General features: G+C 36.3%; 2 protein-coding genes across 3 annotated transcripts; both read left to right on the top strand.

Annotated features, from left to right (window-relative positions):
• Positions 1-760: 760 nt before the first annotated feature.
• Positions 761-14,445, top strand: LOC111809811 (histone acetyltransferase HAC1-like). 2 transcript variants are annotated; one of them, XM_023696242.1, is made up of 18 exons: positions 761-1,112; positions 1,609-1,728; positions 2,382-2,496; positions 2,623-2,914; positions 2,994-3,491; positions 3,573-3,652; positions 3,752-5,401; positions 6,271-6,567; positions 6,661-6,939; positions 8,699-8,827; positions 8,976-9,176; positions 9,301-9,443; positions 9,567-9,879; positions 10,896-11,035; positions 12,541-12,619; positions 12,807-13,199; positions 13,407-13,624; positions 13,795-14,445. In XM_023696242.1, the coding sequence occupies exons 2-18, from the start codon at positions 1,682-1,684 to the stop codon at positions 13,904-13,906; spliced, it is 4,986 nt and encodes a 1,661-aa protein (XP_023552010.1). In that variant the 5' UTR covers positions 761-1,112; positions 1,609-1,681; the 3' UTR covers positions 13,907-14,445. The 2 variants fall into 2 exon arrangements, with proteins under 2 accessions (XP_023552010.1, XP_023552009.1); XM_023696241.1 differs by having other exon boundaries at positions 3,573-5,401.
• Positions 14,446-15,176: 731 nt separating this feature from the next.
• Positions 15,177-17,786, top strand: LOC111809826 (pentatricopeptide repeat-containing protein At2g13600). The gene has a single exon (XM_023696266.1). The coding sequence runs from the start codon at positions 15,576-15,578 to the stop codon at positions 17,637-17,639; it is 2,064 nt and encodes a 687-aa protein (XP_023552034.1). The 5' UTR covers positions 15,177-15,575; the 3' UTR covers positions 17,640-17,786.
• Positions 17,787-18,624: the final 838 nt, after the last annotated feature.

The following is an 18,624-nucleotide window of genomic DNA, read 5'->3' as shown; positions in this document are numbered from 1 at the left end:
ACCCTAAAAACTCTTAAACTCCTAAAAACCCTAAACCCTAAACCCTAATACCCCAAACTTTAAACCCTATAAACCATAAATCCTAAACCCTAATACCCTAAACTTTAAACCCTAAAAATCATAAATCCTAAACCCTAAAAATCCTAACCCAAACCTCAAACCATGAACCCCGAACCCCAAATCCCATACCGCAATCCTCAAATCCGAAACTCGAAACCCAAAACCTGAAACCCCAACCCCTAAACCCTAAACACCATACCCAAAATAGTAAACCCCAAACCTAACCCCTAAACTTGTTGATCTATTGATTATGTTATTTATTTCTCGACCTAATGACTTGTTGATTCTTCCTCTTTTTCCCAAATATTTTCAGTTGTTAGTTTCCTTCTCTTGCAATACCTTTCAATGTCGATGGCATTATGGTGGCGAGATCCTTCAACAACCTGCCTATGATGGATTGAGAGATGAATCGAAAGGAAAATCAATTGGACCATCAGCGCATCTGAGAGAAACCTAAATCTCAATGTCGACTCAATTGAGTTCACTTTTAACATTTGTGCAATTTAGCCTCTATGATAATTCTTATCAAAATGAAGGGTAAAATAGTAGGAAATAGCCTAGGTTAATAAAATAAATAAATAAATAAACAAATAAAGAACTAAAAAACCTAAAATCAAAATAACCAAAAATAAGAAAAATAAGATCGNATAATAATAATAATAATAATAAAAAAAAAAGAAAGAAAAGAAAAGAAAAAGAAACGAAAAAGAAAATAGCCCCCAATCTCTCGTATTTTTCCATCTCTCTTCTTTACCTTAATCTCTCCCTGCAGATCGATTCTTCTATGATCAATTAGTGTAACTGAGAATAGATCGATTCTTTACCCTACAATTGAGAATCGCGCTTTCTTTTTACCTCGTCGAAGATGAAGCCGCTGATTGATTCGTCCGTGGATTAGAAATTAGATGTCTGACGGAGAGCCCTCCGTTCTTCTGGGATTGATTCTCGATGGTAGCGGGCAGTTCGTCTGATCTGGGGGTGATACTCATTTGTAAAGAAACCACAATTTGAAGGAGAAGAGGAAATTTGGAACAACTGAGCAAATTGATCAGGTCCTTATCATTTGGCTCTTCAATTTTCCGTCTGCTATAAACATCTTTGGTTCTTAGTAAGGAGGAAACAAAAAGAGCATTCCCCCTTTTGTTTTTAAAATTTATTTTGGTGATTCTATCTGTACTACTCTGCTTTTAGTCATTTAGTCTCATCAGTTGACATTTTACTACACTTTCTAAGTAAAAGACTGTAGCACTTCCATGTTGCGCTCATTATGTTACTGGTTTGTTATTGGTCTCTTTCAATTTCACCTGTTTTTGCCTGGAATAGGATCAGCGCGATATCATCTTGGGCACTTGCGTTTTCTAATTTCGTTTAAAAGAGAAATCTTTTTATTTAGTTTTAAAATTATGTACCAGTTCCACTGCCTCTGAATGATTATTATGTGGTAGTTATCTGACCTTGTCCGAGTTTATGCACTATGGTCATTACAGGAAGCTTTTAACTTGATAACATAAGGAAAATGAGCGTGCATCTTTTTTTCCTTTTTGCCAGATATCTGGGCAGGCCTGATAAAGCTGGTGTGGAGTTTGTCCGGAGAGGTGATCCTCCACGCGCTACGTTCAATATGGACACTGAACTCTATAAAGCACGCGTCTTCATACAAGAGAAAATGTAAGACTTACCATTATATATCCGTCTTTGATGAAGACTTCAGGCCCTCAGGGCCTCTCTCTTTTGTTTTTGTGCTTCTTAGGTGACTAGGGGTAGCCTTTACCACTCGCAGGGAACTATTTTTTCTTGTACCAGTTCATCATTCACTTGTTTTCTTGTCGATGGTTAAGATTTTTCTTTTATACGATGTTGTAGCGTAAGTTACATTTTGGAGAAATGAGATACTTAGAGTAAACTTAATTTGATAATTTTTCTTCTTCTTTATCTTTGCTTTATTCCTATTATTTTTATCATCAATATTATTATTTGGACATGTGCATTATTTTAAGTTTNTTCCTATTATTTTTATCATCAATATTTGGTTGTTTTGCATGTATGTCGTATTATTTCTGTTAGCAATCACATAGCCAATCTAGACTGAATTTTATTAGGCATTATTATCAACTTATTTATGCCTTGCGTCTTCCAAACATTGCTGGCTTGTGGGTTTGTGGTTTTCAAGTTTTTATGATTGTAGATTCTAGTTTATGATTGATAGGACTTTTAGGTCTTAATTTTCTAGTTTTATATACGACAATTTTGGATTCTCCAATACACTGTTGTTTGAGAATTTATGCTCTTGCCTAATAAAATTTTATGTTTCTGCTTTCCAGCTTTGAGATTTTATTACAGCGGCATCAACGACCCATCGATGAATTACAGAGGCTGAAGTTTAAGGATTTTGTGAAGCGCTTGGAGGAGGGTATTTTTAAAACTGCTCTCACAAAGGTCTCCACCTCTTATGTTGTTTTTTCTTATAAAAGTCTCGGACAAACAAGCATGTTAACTTTTTACTACTGTGGTTCATATATTTCTTCTTTGAATAAACTTTACCGTTATGATGATATGACACAGGATGACTATATGAACCTGGATACTTTGGAGAGTCGTCTGCATAATTTGCTGAAGCGTTCGTCCCTGAATAATCAGAACCAGCAATATCAGCAGGTGGTTAGTTCTTCTTCTGCAATAAGTCAGATGATTCCGACTCCTGGTATGGCTCACAGTGGGAATTCAAAAATGATGGTTGCGTCTTCAGGCGATTCTATTATTTCCGCTAATGCTAGCTTAGCACCTATGACTGCTAGCACAGGAAGCATCATGCCAACTGGTGGAATAAATGGTGGTTCCTTCAACAGAGCTGATGGTACCTTCCACTAAATAATTCCTTCCCAATGTCAAAAGTTTTGCTTTTATGAAAAAAGTTCTGATATCTTCCTTTGCAGGTCCCTTATCCAGTGGATATCAGCAGTCTCCTAGTTATTCAGTCGGTTCTGGTGGAGTTATATCATCTGCTGGTGCACAAAGAATTGCTAGTCAAATGATTCCTACACCTGGTTTCAGTAATAACATTAACCATATAAGCAGCAACCAGTCTTATGTGAGCAGGGAGTCTTCCAGTAATGGTAGTGGGCTTCCCAGTGTTGAACCTACAGTGTTGTCTCAAGTGCAATTGCAAAAGCAGCATATTGGTGGTCAGAACAGTCGTATATCACACAATCTTGGTAGCCAAATGGGTAGTGGAATAAGGTCTGGCTTACAGCAGAAATCTTATGGATTTACAAATGGAGCTGTCAATGGTAGCTTAGGATTAATAGGTGGTAATGTACAACTTTTGAAAGAATCTAGCACCTCAGAGGGCTATCTAAATGTCTCGTCTTATGGTAATTTAACCAAACCTGTAGGACAATCTTTTGATCAAAATGAGCAATCGTTGGTGCAAGGTATTATCTCCCTCTATCTTTATTGGCTCCAGTCATTTTGCCTAGCAGTTCTTGGTAATAACAATCAATTTTTTTTGACAGGTGATGGATATGGAATGAATACTACCGATTCTTTTGGGTCTGAAAACCTTTATGGCCCTGCAACATCTGTTGGATCAATGGTGACTGCTCACAATTTGAACTCGGCAAATTTTCCATCTATGTCTAAAACGAGTTCATCTTTCCCCAGTAACCAGTCAAATTTTCATGGAACTCAACAGGGCACTCACTCCCCCCTAATTGATGGGTCAGACAAGATGAATTTCCAACCTTCACTATCTTCCAGGGAAAACATCATTGATTCTCATATGCAGCAGCAGTTTCAGCAGCAGCATCACCAATTTCAACCACAACAACCATTTCTTCAACAGTCTAGTATCCAGGAACAGCAAATTCAGCCTCAGCAGCACCTATTAAATAACAATTCTATTAGTCAAGTTCAGTTAGCGTCCAACCTAGGCGGTCATGTGAAGCAGGAACCTGGTGGGGAGCATCATAGTGGGCCTTTTCAGCCACAAGTTACTGAACATTTCCCACTGCCTGAGACGCATAACCAATTTCATCAGAATTCTAGTGAAGACTGTGCGAGGAATGCTCAATATCTTTCTGTTTCATCTAGCCATAATGATATTTGCTCCCCACATTCTCAAAGCTCTCAACAGATGCAACAAATTTTGAATCCGCATCTATTAAATTCAAATTCTCAAAATCGTTTGAACAGTCCTGCTGGAGCTCTATCAGGTGCAACTTTGCAGGGTCAATGGCATCCTCAATCACAAGAGAGAAATCACAGGCCCGGGAGCATTGTTCATGAGCAAAATGTCCATGATTTCCATAAGAAGGCATCGGGTCACGATAAAGTGCAGTGTGATAATTTACCTACTGAAGGATCAACAATTGGGCACTCCGTTGTTACTAGAACCAAATCTGAGCCTCCTAATTCCCTTAGTGTCACCTGCCAGAATAACAATAGTGCACGCCAGTTTATAAATCAGCAGAGATGGCTTCTGTTTTTGCGGCATGCCCGTCGCTGTGTAGCTCCTGAAGGGAAATGTCCAGAACGGAACTGTGTCACTGCTCAGAAATTGTGGCAACATCTCGATAGATGCAGTTCTTCTCAATGCTCATATCTCCGTTGCCAACCTACCAAGTTATTGCTTCATCATCACAAGCGATGTAGGGATCTGAGCTGTCCTGTTTGTATTCCTGTCCGAGACTATATCCAGAGCCGAAAAAACGTACGTGCCCACAATGCATCTGATTCAAGTTTGCAAAAGTTGACCAATGGATTCCCTAAATCCTGTGATACTCAAGATAATTCCACTAGGTTTGTTTCTAAGACCCTTCAGCCTACTGAAACTTCAAAAGATCTGCAGTCTTCTCTTAAACGCATGAAGATAGAGCAGTCCACTCAGTCTCTTGTTCCTGAGAGTGAGAGCTCTGCAATTTCAACTTCTGCTATGAGTGAACACCACATGTCTTTGGATGTGCAGTGCCAAGGTTATCAGCATAGCGATGTTACTATGGCTGTTAAGCATGAGCTAGTAGATGTAAAAATGGATTTGCTGCAGAGCTCAACTCTTGAAAGCCATAGTGATTTGAAGGACGCTAATGCAGACAATAATTGCAGCCAAAGGTGTGATGTTGACCTCGTCACATATGATGAGTTTTCTAGTTTACCAAAGCAAGAGAATGTTAAAATTGAGAAAGAGACAGAGCCAAGCGTGCAAGATCCTTCAACGCATGTCACTGAGCATGCAGCTGCCACCAAGTCTGGGAAGCCAAAAATTAAAGGGGTGTCACTAACTGAATTGTTTACTCCAGAACAAGTGAGAGACCATATTATTAGTCTCAGACAGTGGGTTGGCCAGGTTAGTTAACACGGTTTTGTCTTGTGTTGTTTTCACACAGATACACTAAGAGAAAATATTTATAAAAATGCAAATAAAATTTTATTTATATAAATAATTATGTTCTATGTAAGTCATAAATAGTTCAATTTTGGATCTTATAATGGATATATGTGAATACATTAGGTTCTACAAAAGGTTTGTTTTTGCATCAATTCAAAACCCGTAAACTGTGTCTTGAGCTCTAAGATATTTTTCACTTGCAATCTTAATGAAAGTAGTAAAGTACATAAGTGTGGCGGGGATATTATATGTTTGGTTTTGGTGTCATAGACCTTTCATTTCCCTGGTACCCTTTGTTTCATTTATGTTGAGATGTTTTTAAAATCACTTTTTAATGATATGTATTATGGATTTTTTTAATGGCGTTCTCTCTCTAAGACCTTTGCTACGTTCTCACTACATGATGATATTTATTTGAATTGGGATACATTTATTTTTCCTTTGTAATTGTATTCTGTTGTTTTATTTTATTTTATTTATTATTATTATTATTATTATTATTTTTTTTTTTGATAAGAGACAATTTCATTGATGAGTGAAATTTACAAGAGGTATGTATAATCCATGATGTTTACAAAAGACCTTCCCAATTTGCAATGAGGGAGGTATAACTATAGGAAGTATAAATATTAGACAGTTTCATTGTTGTTTTATTTTCTGTTTTAGTTCACTTCCTTCTAGATTTTGTATCTTTTGAGTGTGAGTTATAGTCACTTTTCATTTTGATTAATTTTTTGTTCTATGTATTATGGGTACTAAATTGATCACTGAATCAAGTGCACTTTGCTATCTAAAAGCTTCTTTCTGTTTTCCATCTTTTTCTCCAGAGCAAATCCAAGGCTGAGAAGAATCAAGCCATGGAACAATCAATGAGTGAGAATTCCTGTCAGTTATGTGCAGTTGAGAAACTTACCTTTGAGCCACCGCCTATATATTGCACACCATGTGGTGCTCGTATAAAGAGAAATGCAATGTATCATACGGTCGGTGCTGGTGATACACGACATTACTTTTGTATTCCATGTTATAATGATGCTCGTGGAGATGCTATTGTTGTTGATGGAACTGCCATTCCCAAGTCAAGGCTAGAGAAGAAGAAAAATGATGAAGAGACAGAGGAATGGGTATGTTTTATTTGCAGTATGATATGTTTGATTAGATGATTTTCTTATGCTTCCTCTTTCAGTTTTTTCAACCACCCTGATGCTTTCTTTCAGTGGGTTCAATGTGATAAATGTGAAGCATGGCAACATCAGATCTGTGCTCTTTTCAATGGTCGAAGAAATGATGGTGGTCAAGCTGAGTATACTTGTCCAAATTGCTACATACAAGAAATTGAAAGAGGAGAGCGTATACCATTACCTCAAAGTGCTGTTCTTGGCGCAAAAGACTTGCCTAGGACTATTCTTAGTGATCACATAGAGCAGCGGTTAGTTAGGAGATTGAAACATGAAAGAATGGAAAGGGCAAGGATTCAAGGGAAAAGTTATGATGAGGTAATTTCAACTAACCGGTCTCTGACATGTAAAAATGTTGGGAAACAAGTTTTGTTGGATATAAGTTATTTTACTTGTCTGTCTTCACTCTTCAGTATGGTTTTTTAAACACGAACTTCTATGAAATGAGATAAAAGATAAAAATAATTGTAACTATGCTACGTGCACCTTATGATATAATGCCATTTTGATATTCTTTTGTGGCTTTGGAAGATGGCATGTCTCCCTCTTTGTATTCCTTTTTATTAATGGAAGTACTTTCTATCTTCAAACCAATTGAAGTTCCGTTTTTTTTTCTTTATTACTCCTGTTGGTCATTGGTTTGGAAGGTGCCTTATCCGCCAAATTCTTTTGTATTTATCGTTTAAGTAGTTTTGAGTCTTCTTATAATATAATTCTAGTTAAAAAATTATAAGGAAGCCATCATATCGAAGTGGACAAGTGGTAAACCTAAATGTATTTGAGATTATAGTTCAATTGTGGCTACTGGTTGAGGATATGAAATATCTACGAACTTTTTTATGCTAAATGTCATAGGGTTAGTTGGATGATAGTCAAGGTGTGTATAATTTGGTGGGTACACACATGAAAAAAACAACAAAAGAGGGTGGATGTTGTTTATCCTCTTGGATATTGAAATGATTTGGTTAAGTCTCTGGCCATGGGGAATTAGGTATTGGTAATATTAGGACGTGAAACACAACCTTGTTAGTTAAATGGTTCTAGTGGTTCTATCTATCATGAAGTCGATACCTTATGGCACAAGGTTAATGTTATCAAATACGGGCCCGTCCATTTGAGTGGACCGGTGAGGGGTTTAAAGGCAATTCCAGAAATTCATCTAAAGTGATTGCTTCAAATCTTCATCTTCTCTCTCAGTTTATTCATAATGTAATGGGGGATGGGCAAGATACTTACTTTTGAGAGGGAAAGTGACTAGGGTGCTCCTTATACTCTCACTTATATCTTCTTTCAAAACCACTTGATTGCTTCGATCCTCGACCAGTCAAAGGTGCCCCCTCATTTCTCTCTAGGTTTCTATCGTTCATTGATCAATAGGGAAACACCGTATGTTTTTCCTCTATTATCCTCACTCTCCTCTTTTCGTCTTAGGGATGATTGAGGGGATGTCCACCTTTGGAATCCTCTTTCCGAATGTTTTTCTTGTAGTGTCTGTACAACCCTTCCTCGATGGGTAGAGCTATTTTCCCCTTCTTTTGGAAGGTAAAGATTCCCAAGAAGGTGCAATTCTTCGTTTGGCAGGTTTTTCAAGAAAAAGTTAACACCTTGGATTGGACTCAGCTAGAGAGTCTTTGGTGGTTGATTCACATTGTTGTGTTCTCTGCAAGAGGGCTGATGAGGACTTGGATCATATCTTGAAGACCTGTGCTTTTGTGTGAGCAATTTGGCATGAGTTGTTTCAGCATTGTCGACTCGTGGAGCTGCAAGGAGTTGATTGAGAAGCTTATCCTCCACTTGTGGTAGACTAGAGTGTGCAATCTTTTGTTGGGGTCTTGGGGGGGGGGGGNTCTCTTTTGATAACACAATCATGAAGTACTGCCATGTGTTCTATTCTTCAATCAGATTCTCATATTTCAGTTTTGTGTGCTTGTTTGTTTGTTTTTTTTTTTTTTTTTTTTTTAANTTTTGTGTGAATTTTCTTGTGGAAAACACCAAGAGGCTTAATCTTTTTTCCTGCTACCTGAACTCCAGCATGCATGCAGTTTCTTTAACTCACTTGTTCTGTTGGTGTTGCTAGGTTCCTGGAGCAGATGGACTTGTCATCAGAGTTGTTTCATCAGTTGACAAAAAGTTGGAAGTTAAACAAAGGTTTCTTGAAATTTTTCAGGAAGAAAACTACCCGTTTGAGTTCCCTTACAAGTCCAAGGTACAAAAAAGAAGCACGATGGACTATTACTGGGACCATTGTATTGTTTATTTTCTAGATATATTGATTTAATCTTCTAGTGTATCATGAGTTGCTAGGTTAGATATCAGTATTATCTGAAGCTATCTTCTTTAAAATCTCTTGCCAGGCAGTTCTATTGTTTCAGAAGATTGAAGGTGTAGAAGTGTGCCTATTTGGCATGTATGTTCAAGAATTTGGGTCTGAATGTCAGTTTCCTAATCAGCGCCGTGTTTATCTCTCATACCTTGATTCAGTGAAGTATTTCAGACCTGAGATTAAGACATACAATGGGGAGGCTCTTCGAACTTTTGTTTACCATGAAATCTTGGTTAGTTTCGTTATTTCAAATACTCTATCTAAACAAGTATTATTTCATATACCTGTGAGTGATTTTAGTCATGTCCTTTGTTATTGAGTTATCTACAAGAATCTATTGTCTTTTATCCTTTCAGATAGGATATCTTGAATATTGCAAAAAACGGGGCTTCACAAGCTGCTATATATGGGCCTGTCCTCCATTGAAGGGTGAAGATTATATATTATACTGTCACCCAGAAATCCAGAAAACTCCAAAATCTGATAAACTTCGGGAGTGGTAAGAGAGAGTTCATCAAACCTCGGGATAACGTTTATGGATACTATTTCTATTTTCTCTAGCTTCAAATATAAGCATTTTATTATTTTCTTACTCCTTATTTTCCATGTTGTTCAATTTCAGGTATTTATCAATGTTGAGAAAAGCTGCCAAGGAGAATATTGTTGTTGATCTTACTAATCTATATGATCATTTCTTTGTCTCCACTGGTGAGTGTAAAGCTAAGGTTACAGCAGCAAGGCTGCCATATTTTGATGGTGATTATTGGCCCGGTGCTGCGGAGGATTTGATTTATCAGCTTCGCCAAGAAGAGGATGGTAGAAAACAGAACAAAAAAGGAATGACTAAAAAGACAATAACAAAGAGAGCTCTAAAAGCATCCGGTCAGTCTGATCTTTCTGGTAACGCGTCGAAGGATCTGCTACTAATGCATAAAGTAATATCTCTTTTCCAGAACCTTCTTTTTTCATATTTCGATGTGGTGCCACAATTTTTATTTTTATTTTTTTAATTAGAAACAAAATTTTCATCCATGAAATGAAAAGAGACTATTGTTCAATGATACAAACTCCACTAGAGAGAGAAAGAAGGAAAGCAAGGAAAGACCACCCCTGTTAAAATGACCAACAGGCACACAAATGACCGTTCCTTCTGCCTGTGTTTAGCCATACGATGCACTCAGTTATCCATTTGAAGAACGTAGCTTATGTATTCTGACGGTACCAAAATCAGCTCTCTCTTGTCCAAATAATATTTCAAACCAAACAAGGTGAGAGAAAAATTGAGGAATGACTAAATTAAGACTCAAATCTTCAATGAAGGAAACGGTCATCTTCAAAAACAAATATGGAAATACTTGATGTCAATATAACAGCTACTATGCTTATGACAAAGCGACTTTGATAAACAATACATAACCAGGAAATCAAAGAACCTCACGAAACTGAACCAAAACTGCAAACCAAACCACACTGACTTAAAGGTAAGGAGTACCTAACCAGAGCAGCAAACCAGCAACCTGAAGGAGAAAAGAATATGGCGATGGAGAAGGACAATGAAGAAGAACAACTGGCGACAAATAGAGTAAACAGGTAGGAGAAAAGAAAACCCAATAACGTCGAGAACCCTCAATGACAGTAGACGACTGGAGCCGGCAAAGATGATAACCATGGAAGATGACAATGGTAAGATAGAGGAGAAATTAAAAACCAAAGACGACGAAGCCCCGTGCAAGAGAGACAAAAAACAAAATGAAAAACCATGACAATTATCTCTCATTTGTAACTTTATATGTATGCATATATATTAGAAAGTTTTGCCCGTTCCTGTTAAATTGAAATAACATAGTCTATCCTGCAGTATGTTCTTTATTTGGGTGTAATTTAAATTGTGATGCTGCAGTGAGGTGGCACTAAACCTATTAACCCAAATTGATATCTTTTGTTTCTCCAGCTCGGTGAAACGATTTCTCCAATGAAGGAAGATTTTATCATGGTTCATTTACAACACGCTTGCAGTCACTGTTGTATTCTTATGGTATCTGGAAGTCGATGGGTTTGCAACCAATGCAAAAACTTTCAGCTTTGTGATAAGTAAGAGCCCCCAATTATCTCATGTTTCTTTTGCTGCACTTTGTTTATGTTTATATATATATATATATATATATATATATATATATGTAGTGTTGTACCCTCCTTCATGGTTTAGTTTGATAGGCTATTTGTCTCAGCTTGGTTTGATTGAAGTCAATTTCTGCTTTTGATCTGATGAGCAGTGGGAAAAAACAAATCCATTTAGAATCCTAAATCATTCCCTCCTTTCACCAAACTAATAATTACCAAATCTCTTCTTTACATAAAGGTTTAATTTTTTTTTTTTTAATCTGTATTACAAATGCAATTTTACCTTTTTGCTATTAATTGTTATTTCTTTACTGAATCCAAAATCTGGATTATATCATTTTACAATTATTTTTCATCAACTGAAGAACTTAAAGTAGTCTTTCATTTTATGGTTTTTTGGAAATACATGTGACTTCCATCGTTATTATTATTTTTTGTTTTATAAAATGAGTATTGGTTTTTCACGGAATTTCTCTACCAGACTTCTATGGGGGTATATATATTATATAACATTTTTGTGCTGGGATGATTCTACAAAAGGTCCTTATAAAGAAGATATTACAAAAGAAAATTTCAAACAAGAAAAGTTGTAATTCATTCATTTGGAGTATAATTTTTAGGTTTTGTAATCCTCATTTTTGCTCAATTGAAATTCTGATATTTATGCATTGTTTTTACCTTATATTCAAAAGTAACTGGTGAGTGCTGGAAGGGGATGTTTGCTTTGTCCATGTCCCAGCTATTGGCATCTGCATTGCCCTTTTAATTGATAGAGTTGGTAATGGCTTATCTAGATATTTCTGTATATTTTTATTAAAATGAACTGGGAATGGTGTCTAGATATTGATGGTGACTTGAGAGCATATTGTTTCAACGCAAGTAATGGGTAGAAGTTTTAGGCTTTTTTCTTATATTCTTTAATGACCTTTTCTTACGTTCAAAACCAACAGGTAAGTGCTGGAAGGTGATGGTTTCTTTGTTCATTCCAGCTATTCACTGCGGTTTTGCCATTTTTTTTTATATAATTTTTATAATTTTGTAATTTACTTCATAGCTGATAGTGGTTTTTCCATTGAAATATTTCTTTGAAGACCAGCAAATAGCTCCTGAACTCATCATGAAAATACTTCCTTCTTTGACGATCATCTATATCACCTGCATAGTATGTTTTTTCAACATGAATTGGAAGTGATGTCTAGTATCGATGTAAACAAGGGAATATATTCATTGTCCAGATATTTCCTCATCAATTTTTTCTTTTTATTTATTTTTTTAATGTAAGAAACAAGGAAATTGTTCTTTCTAAAAGTCAAGTTTCAAAACAGAACATATTTACTTTGTTTAGTTGAATTTGTGTGGTTCTTAACTTTGTGGTTGTCCATTATGGTAGTGGCGGATGGAAAATTTGAAAATGATGTTTCTTTTCAAACAACCTATGGTTTTTTTACTTTCCCTGATGCGATGTCTGATCACAGGTGCTATGAGGCAGAGCAAAAACGTGAAGAAAGAGAGAAACATCCCATAAATCAAAGAGAAAAACATTCCCTCTATCCCGTATGTTTTCAATTCCATGGAAATATATTCAGCATTTTTGTATATAGTTGTTGATGTAACTGTTGTCTGCAAAAATAACATTTTGTCCAACAAAGGCATGAAAATGTTTTAAAGCATTTATGTATCTTTCATCTGTATATATTTTTTACTTCATAATTAATACGAGGTTGCTGACTGAACTCTGCAGGATGAAATCAGTGACGTGCCTGTTGATACCAAGGATAAAGATGAGATTCTTGAGAGTGAATTTTTTGACACCAGGCAAGCGTTTTTGAGTTTGTGTCAAGGAAATCATTATCAATATGATACTCTTCGGCGAGCTAAGCATTCTTCAATGATGGTCCTTTACCATCTTCATAATCCAACTGCTCCCGCTTTTGTCACAACTTGCAATATATGTCATCTGGACATAGAAACTGGTCAAGGTTGGCGTTGTGAAGTTTGCCCTGATTATGATGTATGTAATTCCTGTTACCAAAAAGATGGGGGCATTGATCATCCTCATAAGTTGACTAATCATCCTTCCATGGTTGATCGAGATGCACAAAATAAAGAAGCTCGGCAACTACGAGTCATGCAGGTGTAGTGGATATTTCTTGTTTTTGCATTAACCGTTGGCCTATATATCCTACTGTAACTTTGAGTTTTGACTAAAATTCGATTCATGTTCTGGTCTTTCGTTGGGTGGTCTTGTTATTAATTCTTTTATCCCATGTGTTCCTGCATCCATTCAATCTTTATTTTACTTGATTTTCTATATCTTACTGTTGTTAGTTTAATGTTGCAGCTTAGGAAAATGCTGGATCTTCTGGTGCATGCGTCTCAATGTCGTTCTGCACATTGTCAATATCCAAATTGTCGGAAGGTGAAGGGGCTTTTTCGGCACGGAATACAATGCAAAACACGTGCATCTGGTGGTTGTGTTCTCTGCAAGAAAATGTGGTACCTCCTTCAGCTACATGCTCGAGCTTGCAAAGAATCTCAATGCCATGTACCCCGTTGCAGGTAATGTTGACATCCTTCATTTTCTTTTTCGTTTTTTTGGGTTCATGCATTCCTGTGATCTATGTGTGTATTGTGTGTGTATAATATTATCTATCTGCTTGCATATATGTAGTAGTATCTATGTGTGTAGTTACTGAGGTTAGAGAGGTCCAATTCTTAATGTATTCCAGAGATCTCAAAGAGCACTTAAGGCGGCTGCAGCAGCAATCTGATTCACGAAGAAGAGCAGCTGTGATGGAAATGATGAGACAGAGAGCTGCAGAACTGAACAATACTGGGTAGCCAATTTATAGGTTTTACATTACAACTATTGACGACCTCGACATGTACGGTACGAGGTTGGAAATTTTTTGAAGCCACTCTTGAAAGAGCACGTCTAGGAGGGAAATCAGGCAGTGAGCGACAGACAACACCGATGGAAGCGGTAGGACTATACACTCTTCTACATAATGGTTAAATATTCAGGTTTAGGGAACAATTCTTTTATTCTATATCTACGTCTTGATTTTAACCCAATAGAAAAGCCAAGCGAGACCTGAGCAGCAGCTGCCATCTTCGTCGTCGACCTGGTTGAACATTGCTTCTAAGTTCTAATCGATAGTTTTTCCTTTTAATCTGTAAAATACCATCTTCCAGTTGCATGTGTACCCAATCCCCTGTTTATAAGATTCAATAATTAGCTTCAGGAAATGCCCAAGGAGACGTACATTTACTTGGGAGCTTTACGTGTATAATTTGGCTTCTACATTATTTATAGATGAACAACTTCCGTTTGTACCGTTACCCTTGTAGATTTTGAAGCAATGTTTTATATTAGCAAATGTGAACTCTTGTACAGATCAGTTAGAATCTCGTTCCACGACCCAAATGGCATTTCATCAAACTAACACGCCCACGCCCAGGCATCCGTGACGAGGAGGAAAAAAAAAGGGGATCTAGGCCTTTTTGGGGGATAAAGGCATTGCATTCGAATGTCCTGGGCCTGATTTTGGGAAAGAACTTTTTCTTTACTCGTCGGGGAAAACCACTCAAGCGCCAAGATGGAGATGTTCATTTTAACTTTTGTTTAATTTTTGCCAAAGGTTTATTAGACTAGGAGATATTCATTTTAACTTTTGTTTAATTTTTGCCAAAGGTTTATTAGACTAGTTACCTGGAGATATTTATTTTAACTTTTGTTCAATTTTTGCCAAAGGTTTATAAAATAAAGAGGAGACTAGTTACCCAGAGATATTCATTTTAACTTTTGTTCAATTTTTGCCAAAGGTTTACAATAATAAAGAAGAGACGATCTTTCTAAATGCACAAATTTTAACTAAAATCAAAATTTTTACTACATTTTAGAGTCCTACTCTTTTTAAATAGCTTCATATTTTTTCTTATTTAAAAGTAATTAAATATCAGGTCGAGTATTTTTTTTTTTTTTTTTTATNGTAAAAACAAGTCTCTATATTGAAAAAATAAATAAATAATAAAGAAAAAAACCCTAGGTCTACGGTTATGGTATATATTGACCATGTTATCCATGTTTGAATTGACAATAGAATTTTGAGTTAAATTTGCCCTGTTTTCCACCGTCATTTGATCTGCTATCATGACTCATGGTGTAGAATACACAACCATATCCCAGAGTTGTTCATCTTTGGCTTACTAGATCAAGTGAAGGAGACACTTTTATCGGTACGTTTGTCACTTGTATTTTCTTTTAAGTATACATTCTTGAAGAACAACATTCGTTCTCTTTAATTTACTCAAGGGCTTGAATTATGGAAGATAGTTGATGTTTGTCTAGGAGATGGAACCACTCGACGTGGTTAAGCTTTTAAAGTTGACGGGAAGAAAGTAATGTCTCTGGTCGTATTTGTTGGTTTAGCTCTTAAATTTTCATATTCTCTTTAAACGCTCATTGATTTGATAAGAGCATACCCATGAGCCTGTTGTTTCAAGGATTATGGAAATGGCGGGGAATGGATTTGTTAGACGTCTCACGGGTGACCTTTTATTTCTTGATTCATCGCCTCTTTCCAAGCTCTTGAACCAATGTGCTCGCTCGAAGTCAGCTAGAGACACGAGTCGTGTTCATGCTTGCATAATTAAATCGCCCTTTGCGTCCGAAGTTTTTATCCAAAATAGGCTCATTGATGTATATGGGAAATGTGGATGTGTGGATGTTGCTCGCAAGGTGTTTGATAGAATGCTTGAGAGAAATATTTTCTCTTGGAACTCCATTATTTGTGCATTCACTAAGTCCGGATTTCTTGATGATGCTGTCCACATCTTTGAGAAGATGCCTCAAGTTGACCAATGCTCGTGGAATTCTATGATATCGGGTTTTGAACAACATGATCGCTTTGATGAAGCTTTAAAATATTTTGTTCAAATGCACGGTCATGGATTTTTTATGAATGAATATTCATTCGGTAGTGCTCTCAGTGCTTGTGCAGCTTTACAAGATTTGAAAATGGGTTCCCAAATCCACAGTTTAATATATAGGTCAAATTATTTATCAGATATGTATATGGGCTCTGCTCTAGTAGATATGTACTCTAAATGTGGAAGAGTTGATTGTGCTCGAAGTGTTTTTGATGGAATGACTGTGAGAAGTAGAGTTTCCTGGAATAGCTTGATTACGTGTTATGAACAGAACGGCCCAGTTGATGAGGCTCTTAGTATTTTTGTCGAGATGATCGAATGTGGGGTCGAACCTGACGAAGTAACTCTTGCAAGTGTTGTTAGTGCATGTGCAACTGTCTCGGCAATCAAAGAAGGTCAGCAGATTCATGCTCGAGTTGTGAAATGTGATGAATTTAGAAATGATCTTATTTTAGGCAATGCGTTGCTTGATATGTATGCTAAATGTAATAGGATTAACGAGGCTAGAATAGTTTTCGATCGGATGCCAATTAGGAGTGTGGTGTCTGAAACCTCAATGGTAAGTGGATATGCAAAAGCATCAAGTGTTAAAGCTGCAAGATCTATGTTTTCAAATATGATGGTGAAAGATGTAATTACTTGGAATGCGCTTATTGCTGGATGTACACAAAATGGAGAGAATGAAGAGGCACTTACACTCTTCCGTCTTTTGAAAAGGGAGTCTGTTTGGCCTACACACTACACATTTGGCAATCTCCTCAATGCTTGTGCAAATCTTGCTGATTTGCAGCTTGGCCGACAGGCTCACTCTCATGTTTTAAAACACGGATTTCGATTCCGATATGGAGATGAGTCAGATATTTTTGTTGGGAATTCTCTAATAGATATGTATATGAAATGTGGATCAGTTGAGAATGGTTGTAGGGTGTTTGAACATATGTTGGAAAGGGATTGTGTGTCATGGAATGCTATGATAGTTGGATATGCACAAAATGGTTTTGGCAATAAGGTCCTTGGAATTTTCAGTGAAATGTTAGAATCAGGAGAGAAACCAGATCATGTAACAATGATTGGTGTTCTGTCTGCCTGTAGTCATGCCGGGCTGCTCGATGAAGGCCGCCATTACTTTCGATCGATGCGTGCACGACATGGTTTGGTACCGTTAAAGGATCATTATACATGTATGGTTGATTTACTTGGGCGAGCTGGCTGCCTTGAAGAAGCAAAAAATCTAATAGAGGAGATGCCAATGCAGCCTGATGCTATCGTTTGGGGATCATTGCTTGCGGCTTGTAAAGTCCATAGGAACATAAAATTGGGGGAATATGTAGTGGAGAAGCTTTTAGAGGTAGATCCTGAGAATTCTGGGCCATATGTTCTTCTCTCTAATATGTATGCTGAACGTGGAGATTGGGGGAATGTTGTGAGAATAAGGAAGCTGATGAGACAGAGAGGAGTGGTTAAACATCCAGGTTGCAGTTGGATTGAAATTCAGGGTGAGTTGAATGTTTTTATGGTTAAAGATAAAAGACATGCAAGGAAGCAAGAAATCTACATGCTGTTGAGGACACTTTTACAGCAGATGAAACGAGCTGGATATGTCCCATGTGTTGGCAATGACGAGATTGATGAAGAACAATAGAAGGTACACGACAAACCCTCGTCTTACCAGATTGAAACGCTAGATACAGATGACTACATTCCTTTGCTTAATTTTGTGAGATCCACATTGATTGAAGAGGAGAATGAAACACCCTTCGTAAAGGTATGGAAACTTCTTCCTAGCAGACATGTCTTAAAAACCTTGAGGGGAAGCCGAAAGAGAAAGCTCAAAGAGGACAATATCTGCTACCAGTGAGCTTATGGCATTACAAATTTAAATAAGAAAATGTCCTTGTTAGGTTATGTTTTCACTTATAAAAATGCATAGATCATTGTTATCCTCGTTGAGGATGTGTCTCATTCAATCACATTCACATTCTGAGTGTTTAAATTTATATTTAATATATCTAAACGAATATATATATATATATATATAGTTTGAAAGGTTCCTTAGATATATTAAATAATATATATATATATATAATTTGAAGGTTGAAATTAGTATTTGATATATTAAATAGGTTAAATATAAATGAAGAATTTTAAGAGTTTAAATATAAGCATCGTATTTAATATATCTAAACAAATACCTTAATTATTTGAAATTTGAAGAAGATTAAAATTAGTTAAATATATATTAAGATAAATATGACTTGAATAAGATATTTTCTTATTCAAAATATATTATTTGATAAAGATTCTTCAAATATATAATCTTTATTTATAAATAATACTTTTATCTCAAGGGAAGGCAGTATTTTAAGGGAAGACTACACTGATCTGTCACATTCTCGAAAAACTTCTTCTTTTCTTCTTTTCAAATAATTCTCTTGAAACTCTCTAGCTCTAATTTGTTTGGATGCCCTTACTCCCATTTTTTTGAGATTTTCTTATTTCTATAAAGGTACATTTTTACTCTCATACTTATTATTTTGTTTTAATTATTAATAAAATCAAAATGCTTCCGAGTTTATTTCCTTCCATGCATTTTCTTTTTATTATTATTTTTTAAATATTAGCAATTT

This window comes from Cucurbita pepo, chromosome LG14 (assembly GCF_002806865.2).
Source record: "Cucurbita pepo subsp. pepo cultivar mu-cu-16 chromosome LG14, ASM280686v2, whole genome shotgun sequence".
NCBI lineage: Eukaryota > Viridiplantae > Streptophyta > Magnoliopsida > Cucurbitales > Cucurbitaceae > Cucurbita > Cucurbita pepo.
This window is presented reverse-complemented; position numbering and strand designations above follow the sequence as displayed.

Coding starts and splice junctions, on each gene's coding strand:
- LOC111809811 (XM_023696241.1), top strand. CDS start 1,682: ATGGACACTGAACTCTATAAAGCACGCGTCTTCATACAAGAGAAAAT. Junction 6,940..8,698: donor AAGGGAAAAGTTATGATGAG/GTAATTTCAACT, acceptor TGGTGTTGCTAG/GTTCCTGGAGCAGATGGACT. Junction 8,828..8,975: donor AGTTCCCTTACAAGTCCAAG/GTACAAAAAAGA, acceptor ATCTCTTGCCAG/GCAGTTCTATTGTTTCAGAA.
- LOC111809826 (XM_023696266.1), top strand. CDS start 15,576: ATGGAAATGGCGGGGAATGGATTTGTTAGACGTCTCACGGGTGACCTT.